This window comes from Lactuca serriola, chromosome 2 (assembly GCF_051521515.1).
Source record: "Lactuca serriola cultivar US96UC23 chromosome 2, Lser_US96UC23_V15, whole genome shotgun sequence".
NCBI classification, from domain to species: domain Eukaryota; kingdom Viridiplantae; phylum Streptophyta; class Magnoliopsida; order Asterales; family Asteraceae; genus Lactuca; species Lactuca serriola.
The window spans coordinates 234,215,703-234,225,325 of NC_136409.1; the positions used below are offsets into that span (position 1 = coordinate 234,215,703).

Consider the following 9,623-nt stretch of genomic DNA (forward strand, 5'->3'; position numbering starts at 1 on the left):
ATTGCAAAGCATTTTAATAGAAAATATCAACAAAAAATATGCACCTGGATTATTCTCTACACCAATTTTGCAATTCATAACTAAACCGTTGCAAAATTGGTGTTCTTTTCTTACTACATATTACTCATAAAATTAAATAGGCAAAACAAAAAGTCGGTAAGTCAATCAGACTCAACCTATTATGTAGATTCAACAATTTTCCATTTCGATAATACCCTATAATCAAATAGATAAAACATATATCTTCTTATCTAATATACCATTTAGAGTATATATTAATACTTCAAACAAAGTTAATAGAGGTCCTTAAATTGAGCAGCATATGCAAACACAATTAGCTTGTATTTATAAGTTTTCTGGGGAGTAATTAGTATCATGTGATACATTTATCCTTTAATTATTAGCAATTAGGAAAAATAAAAACTCAACATACCTTTTCAAAGACTTCAAGAATGATTTAATTCACAAGGAACATTGAATGTTGTAATGTTGAACATTACAACCTAAAGAAATATATCAAAAACAAGAAATATATCAAAAACACAAACATGACATGAAATCTTGAAAACACAAAGATTAATTCAAGAAAAAGTAAAGATGAAAAATCTGAAATCAAGAAAACATTTCTAAGTCAGAAGCGTATATTTTGATTTATACTTACAAGTCTTGAACCCATTAAATCAGATTCATAGCAAAGAATAAAGAATTACAATTTTGATTTATGAGAAACTTCACTCAAAAAGTTTGGAGAATCAGTGAATCGATTACAATCAAAATGTCTAGAGAGTGAATCGATTTTTCACTCACAATACCAAGAATATGAATTACAATCAAAGAAATGGGCCATGGTATAAACCCTATTCGATTATATTTTATGATTTGGGAGAACTAGAGAAAGAGAGGAGAATTGAAAAATCAGTGAAAAAGTAAATCGGTAATGGTGATTAAGCCCTTATTTATCCCGAGCGACTCCTCGATTTAGGTGTGTGATTGTGTGAATTGTAATGCGACTTGTGATGTTACCAAACAATTTACTGCCGATTACTTCAACTTACGCATGAGACGTTCTCTTGATTATGCACTTATTTCTCCCGCTGTTCATTCTTTCAATTGCCGCCTTGAAGTACACATACCCATAAGACCGACTGTAAATTTGATGCCCCCTAACCCAATGATGCCCGGGGCGATGGCCCAGCTGGCCCTCCCCTTGGGCCAATCCTGTGTGCATGTGGATTGAATAATATGTCGTCATTTTTTTGTAATGATAAATTTCTGAAATGATGAATCATTGAATTAAACACTTTGCAATGGTAAGTTTCTGTTATGATGAATCTTTGAATTTGCATGATATAAGCTTTTAGTTTGATGAATCTGTAAATTTGTAGGATAGAGTAACTTGTTTTTTATGGCTATTTTTGTTGTGATTCTGTAAAGGAAAAATGAAACTTGGGATCTTTATTTTTATTATTTTATTATTGATTAATTATATAAATATCAATGCGTAAAGATTTTTCATGGATAAATAACAATATCATGTGGAAGAATCAGGCCCCAAAAAATATTAGAGCTGACAAATGACAATGCATCGATCTGGTAAGGTTCGGGGTCAACCAGTTTATTAATTGGGTTGAAGATTTCAACATAACCCAACTTTTTTATTTTAATGGGTGGGTAGTTCAACCCAACCCGACTCAACATTTCAGATAAATGAGTTGTTACTGGATTGATCTGTTTATGTAATTCTCAACCCAACCTATTAAATAAATGAGTTAAACCTGGGTTAACCCATTTAATATAAAAAAGTAAATAAATTAACTAAAGATTACACCATTTAAATTAGTTCCAAACTTAAATAAACTTTCAAAGTATAATAAAAACACAATCCTAATTCACAAATACAAAGAAATTATTCAAATAACATTAAATATATGTAATTTCAAAATAATTTTGAAGAATGACTAGTGTTATCAACGAAAAAAAAAAAAAAAAAAAAAAAAAAAAGATAAGAATCAAGATTGCATTTTTTAAAATATAAATAATAATACAACATTGTAATTTATAAATTGATATTTAGATTAATACATGATAATATTTAAATAATTATTCAATTAATTATATATTAAAATTAAATAAGTTGGTAGTTTGAAAATAAGTTGATAATATTTATTTAACCCAACCTATTTGATCAAATAGGTTATACGGATAGACCCATTTAATCTAAACAGATTGAAAATCTCAACTCAACCAATTAATTTTCGATTGGGTTGGTTGATTTAGCCTATTTTTGCCGACTCTAAGAAATATATATAACCTGATTGCCAAGTCCCAAGTGTGAAAGTCGAGAAAATTGAGTCTGATGCCATAAAAAGAGAAACGTGCGAGTGTCACCAAGCTCAACATAACGGCTGTGGCCCTGATCATGGGCCCATGGTAGTAGAACCTCATGCCACTCAACACGCGTCCTCAAACTCCCCAAATCCTTCTCAAATCTCAATGAGCCGACCACCCCAACTCTTTTCAACAATTTAGCTCACCCACCCTTGTACACGTATTCTCAAAATGCACCCATTTTTCTTCCCACTTTATTGTATATATGCACCCATCAAACATTTGTTTTTTTTTTTTAAGTATCATGAGCCTTTCGTAAATGGCTTATTATTGCTTTACTACTTCTTGGAGTTTGTTCTTTGTTGTTTTGCTAGAGGTGGTTGTTTGCATATCGGGTCGGGTTGGTTTGGGTTCGAGATTATATGCTAACAACAATCAAATATGGGAGTCTCCTAATCATACTTTTGCATTTGGGTTTGCTCCAGCTTCAGATGATACTTCAAGTTCACAAGATAATCGATACCAACTGGGAATTTGGTTCGCCAATCTTCCAGGAGACCGCACTCTTGCTTGGTCTGCATATTTGTAAGTTCGTAACTTCTATATATCTTTTTCGTTAATGCATATTATTTTACACACCATTTTTTTTAATGTAATTGTAATAAGTTATGTATTTAAGTTACTAGTGAGACATACAATCACATCATGGGCAACCCCACGCTACGGACAATGTTGGCGTATGCCTAGTTGAAAAACCAAATCAATTTAGAAAGAAACGTATTTTCAGTTTCTTTAGTTGTGTTTAAAAAATTATTGTTTACAGAGTTTTTGAATGTTTATTAAACTATTGATGATTTAATGTTATTGCTATCTTTGTTCAATAAACTAGGATTCGAAATTTTCATTAGTGAGTATGAATGTTTATATTCATTTTTCTTTTGCTAAGATTTTTGTGTCAGTGTATCACTTGAAAATTTATTTGTGTTTGTCCTTACCATGGAATTTATCGCACCTACAGTAGATATTCCAAATTATATAAAGAAGATCTACGGTTCAAAATATTGGCATACCAAAAATCGATTTACCACCACGTAATGGTGTGGTTTACTATTCTATTTATAAGACTAGGCTCTGAAAAGGCCATGGCAGGGATCGCTTGAGGCCCAATAATGGATTTTGGGATTGGGCCTGTGATTGGTTATATATATAAATCAATCCCAAAAATCCGGGTCTCCTGTAAGTGTAAGTGATCCATGCTTATGGTTTTACCGGGCCTAGTCCTATAGATCTTTAACAAACTAGACATTTCATTTCATTTATTTCAAACCATACATAGGATCGGTCTGTTTTTACTGCTTTTAATCTCTTTCTAAATTAAGGTTATTAACTAAAATTGAACGAAAAGACAAAAGAAACTTCTTATGAATATGGGCTTCCTTTAACTGGTCAGACCACTGGGCTTTTTTACTACTATGGACCGGACTTTTTAACAAGTTTCGGGTCAGATCCAAATTAGCTAATTGTCCGGATGCCCACCTATATAGGATGCATTAGTCTTTACTACAATTTTTGCAGGTAATAATAACACGATGCATTAATTTTGTCTGAATACCTTCTCAATAGAAACGCTCCAGTCACAAAAGACGCTATCTTGGAACTTGATACAACTGGAAACTTAGTCCTTACTGACGGCAGGACCACCGCATGGACCTCAAACACCACCGACGCCGGTGTCCAATCTATGGAGTTACTAGAAAACGGCAACCTCATTCTCTATACCAGCAACCAAGACATAGCGTGGCAAAGCTTCTCACACCCATCGGACACCCTCTTGCCTGGTCAACCTTTGACAATCTCCGTCGAGTTGACTTCGTCACGGATACCCACTCGCGGCGGCGGTTATTACACTTTGAAAATACAACAACAACCTACTTCACTTAGTTTAGGTTTGACGTACAACCTACTTGCAGATCCTTATAATTTATCCATGGAAGCGCAATCTAATTATTCGTACTGGGAAACACCTGAATTCTCTAACGTCACCGGCGATGTTGTGGCGGTGCTTGGCCAAGCTGGAAGTTTTGGTGTTGTTTACGGCGGAGATTCCGTTGGAGCAGTGTACGTTTACAAGAATGACAACGACAAAAGCGAATTATCATCCGCTAGTAACATAACAAACAGACCGGCAGTTCTACGAAGGCTAATTCTTGAAACTAACGGTAACCTTCGGCTATATCGTTGGGACGACGACGTTAATGGATCCCGACAGTGGGTACCGGAATGGGCGGCCGTTTCAAACCCATGCGACATCGCCGGAGCTTGCGGAAACGGGATATGTAATTTGGACAGAAGCAAAACAAATGCTTCTTGCGAATGCTTGCCAGGTTCTTCCACCAAGGGAAATGATTTCCGGTGTACATCAAACTCATCATTCACCGGAAACTGCAGAGCTCCCCGCCAAAACTCGACTAATTCCCAATTCAAAATCCAAACAGTTAACCAAACAAATTACTATTACTTAGAATCAGCTGTGATAGCAAATTATAGCGACATCCCAACAGTTTCAAAATGTGGTGATGCATGTTTATCCGATTGCGATTGTGTTGCTTCCGTTTATGGGCTAAGCCAAGAGACCCCGTATTGTTGGGTGTTACGGAGCTTAGAGTTTGGTGGATTCGAGGATTCAGGTTCAACCATGTTCGTTAAGGTTCAGTCGAATGCATCTTCCAGTAGTGAACAGAAAAACGATTCAGGGATGAGCAACAGCACTCGCACGAAGGTTTTGGTTGTTCCCATTACCCTCAGCATGCTTGTTCTTATTGGACTCTTAAGTTGTCTGCTTTACATCTACGTTCATAAAAGGAGAGGTTTAAAAAGAGCCCTCAAGAATTCCATAATTGTCTCGGAAGCTCCTCATAATTTTAACTTTCGCATTCTACAAAACAGCACAAATCATTTTTCCGAGTTACTCGGAACAGGTATTTCAAGTTATATATATTGTCGATATTTTTGTTTGATATAGTATGAAATTTCCCTAAAATTTTACTTTTTAGGTGGATTTGGGAGTGTTTACAAGGGAACTTTAGGAGATGGGACACTAATCGCAGTGAAAAGGCTGGACAAAATGCTGCCACACGGAGAAAGAGAATTTGTAACCGAAGTAAACACCATCGGGTCAATGCATCACATGAACTTGGTTCGCTTATGCGGGTATTGCTCCGAAGGTTCACAAAGGTATAAAGTTCATTAGTTGTTAACAACATTAAAGTGATGGAGTATTAAAAAGTTGTATTTTTAGTTAGTTAAAATGTGAATTAATTAATATTGTAACTAAATGCAGACTTCTCGTGTACGAGTTCATGAAACATGGATCATTAGACAAATGGTTATTTCATTCACGTAAAACTCGAGAGAGGCTCTTGGAATGGCCAACTCGGTTTCAAATAGCGGTAGGTACAGCACAAGGCATTGCGTATTTTCATGAGCAATGTAGGAATAGGATAATACATTGTGATATCAAGCCGGAGAATATTCTTTTGGATGAAAATTTTTGTCCAAAGGTTTCCGATTTTGGATTGGCTAAGTTGATGGGAAGGGAGCACTCACAGGTTGTGACCATGGTCCGAGGAACACGAGGCTATTTGGCTCCTGAATGGATTAGCAATCGTCCTGTAACTGTAAAAGCGGATGTTTATAGTTATGGAATGCTTTTGTTAGAAATTGTTGGTGGGCGGAGAAACCTTGATATGAACTATGATGCAGATAATTTCTTTTTCCCCGGATGGGCTTTTAAGGTACAATACTCATTTGTTCTTTTACAAATTTTCTTTCATTAATTTTTCCTCCATTTCACAAATTTCACGTATTTTCTCAAAAAATTTCTTTCTATATATAATACAGATATCTTGTTATGTAAAAAAAGAAACAAAACGTTAGTTACTAATTTATGAGATTTTTTTTTATAGGAAATGAGAAACGGAGAAGTGATGAAGATAGCGGATAGACGACTAGAAGGGGCAGTAGATGCCGAGGAGCTTTTAAGAACACTGAAGGTCGGTTTTTGGTGCATACAAGACGATGTGAACATGCGACCTTCGATGAGTGAGGTGGTGATGATGTTGGAAGGTTCGGTAGAGGTGAATGAGCCACCAATGCCACAATCAGTTTTAGAGCTTATTGAAGAAGGGTTAGACCATGTTTACAGGGCAATGAAACGAGAATTTAACCAATTTAGCTCTTTCACTATCACCAACATGACAAGTCAACCATCGTCTCGTGCAACATGTAGTTACTCTACAATGTCACCGAGATGATGTTGATGGAACAAAGAGGGACTACAACAACATTCAACCTTTTTTCATTTCAAGATTGGTTGTAAAATGTTTAGGGAAATGTCAATGAACTATAGATCATTTGTTTGCTCAATTCGATTTTCATTATGTTAAGTTAAAGTCTAACTAAGTGATTGACTTATCTTACTAACAATAGCATAAATGATAAGTGATTATGAGTATGTTCGATTATGTGTAAATGAATTGGAGATAATCTTTGGGAGGTTGTAATTGATATTTTTTTAGTTTATAAATATGATAGTTTGGAAAAAATATTTTTAATACAAACATACATAATAATGTGAAAAGTAAATTGTAGGGAAAAGAAACAAACTCTAATACAGACGTTAATCCATTAAACAAATTCATATTGACGTACTATGGTTTTTTTTTTTTCGTTTCTTTAACAAAAACACATAAGTATTGACACAATTACACAAATTTAAACATTTCATGATGTCAATAACTTTTTTCACGTCTTTAAGCTTGGAATGTGGTTGGTAGGACCAAATATTCTTTGTCTTTACCATTCAAAATACTATTAATCTACAAAGCTTGGGTTAAATGAAGGAGACATCCCCAATTTGAAGCATGCATTTAAATATTTCGTAAAGGTAACTTGTAAGCGTCCGGGCCCATGCCACTTCCACATAAAGATGTTAAAATAAATTAAGCATTACAAAAAACAAAATATGCATCATATTGGTATATGCCACAACTCTAATATATTTCCAACCCAACATTAAAGTTTTAAGTATTGTTTGTTTTTTGTAGGGGTGAGCAAACCCGAAACAAAAAACCGGGAAACCGACCAAAACCGAAGAAACCGAAACCGAAGCAAAACCGACAGTTAAGGTTTCGAATTTTTAAAAACCGAAAAATTGGGTTCGGTTTCGGTTTTTGCCCAGAAACCGACCCATCCAACTCGGGAAACCGACCAAACGGTTGAGTGCCATGTTTATATATATATATATATATATATATATATATATATATATATATATATATATATATATATATACTTATAAAGCTAGCATTTTTTCTCGAATCTTTGAAACCCCCAATTTTTTAACTTCCTCAAACCACATTCATTTGAAACCCCATTTTTTAACTAATGAAACTCAAAAGTTTTCTTAATTATGATTTAACACTCAAAAATTTTATAACTTATATTATGTTTAATTAGCATTTAGTAAAAAGTTTACTATAAAAAGGTCAATCTTTTGTGCCTTTTGTGTTATATAAAATCTTACATGTAAGAAGTATTTGAAGATATTGTGGTTCAAAAGTTTTCATATAGTTGAAGTATCCACGATCCAAATATGATGATTTGAAGAAATGAGTTATGTCGCATCGATGGTAATTGTAATATGATTTTTTCTTTCAACAAAAACAAATGAAGTTTTTCTATTCTTTCTTTATATTCAGTTTCTCATTTAATCTTTATATGTGATTTGTATGTATTACTCAATATTGAATATGACTCTCCAAACATCAATGTTTTGCTTGGAATATCTTTCTGATTCTTCTTTTTCAAGAAATATTTTGATTACAGGTTATTGAAGAATTGTCATCAAGTTTTTATGGTTGACTGGTGTTAAACGAAGAAAGAAGATTCATAAAATGGATATAAGTTTTTTTGTTTGAGCAAAGTTGACGAATGTTAGTTTTTTCATTTGATTTAAATATATGTTTATGTAATATCTTTATTTATATATTTTACCACCCAATGCTCTTATTTATTTGATTGTAGTTTTTCTATTTTGATTATGTTTATTTTCTATTATTTTTTTATTGGGTTATCCTACACAACATATTTAAAAGACAATATTTAAAAGATAACATAGTTTTAAACATTTGATATGTAATTATGATAGACTTATCATGATATATTCTTCATATGAAAGTAATTTATCCATATTACTACGACAAGAATTACATATGACATTTACGAATATATATATATATATATATATATATATATATATATATATATATATATATATATATATCATGGTTGCAGAAATCGGGATTATTCGGCGATTAATCGTTTGGCGTTCTCCAACCGTCGAGGATTAGGGAATTAATCGGGTTTGGCGGAATTAATCGGCCTTGGCGGGATTAATCGGTCAACAAAAGTCAAAAAAATCAAAAAAAAAGTCAAAAAAAGGTCAAAAACTTTTGAAAAAATTAAAATTAAAAAAACCAGTTTTTTTTTTACTCCAAAATTTTCAAATTTTCAAATTTTCAAATATTATACCAAAATGTTCATATTTTCGTATTTCCAAATTACAAATTTTCTTATTTTCTAATTTTGAAGTAATTGCTTTTCTTGAGATATATTAATATTTAATTAATTTTAATATTTTATTAATAATCTATGGTCTCCGGTTAATCCTCGATTAATCCCCGTCAAGACCGATTAATCCCTTAACACCAGTCGACCGTCAAGCTACCGTCAAACGATTTTTACAACCTTGATATATATATATATATATATATATATATATATATATATATATATATGTGTGTGTGTGTGTGTGTGTGTGTGTGTGATTTGTTTAATATGTATATGCACCTATGTATGTTATAAATTTATAATTAAATATCTTTATGTTTAATAATTGAATGGATTAAAATGATGCATCAAAACCAATTATTTAGACGAATATATAATAATAATAATAATAATAATAATAATAATAATAATAATAATAATACATTTCCAAGGACCGCATTCATTTGAAACTCACACTACAACTCAAGAGTTTTCTAATTGATGTATATTTTTTAAATATAATTCAAGAGTTTTTAACTTATAATTATTAATTAGTAATCACTAATAACTTTTTATTTTCCTTTCTTTTATAAGGTTGTTAATTTTTGTTCATTAAAAACATTAATGTATTTGAAGAGATTTGTGATTTAAATATGAAGAGTTAATATAAATGTTATAATAGATGT

General features: G+C 32.5%; 1 protein-coding gene across 2 annotated transcripts; it reads left to right on the forward strand.

The window, feature by feature from the left end:
* Positions 1-2,639: 2,639 nt before the first annotated feature.
* On the forward strand, positions 2,640-6,898 carry LOC145088904 (Protein kinase superfamily protein). Of its 2 annotated transcripts, none has more exons than XM_079027373.1 (5): positions 2,640-2,913; positions 3,952-5,306; positions 5,382-5,562; positions 5,669-6,122; positions 6,294-6,898. In XM_079027373.1, exons 1-5 carry the CDS (start codon positions 2,648-2,650, stop codon positions 6,639-6,641), a joined length of 2,604 nt encoding a protein of 867 aa, XP_078883499.1. In that variant the 5' UTR covers positions 2,640-2,647; the 3' UTR covers positions 6,642-6,898. The 2 variants fall into 2 exon arrangements, with proteins under 2 accessions (XP_078883499.1, XP_078883500.1); XM_079027374.1 differs by having other exon boundaries at positions 2,792-2,913; positions 3,904-5,306.
* The last annotated feature ends 2,725 nt before the right edge of the window (positions 6,899-9,623 follow it).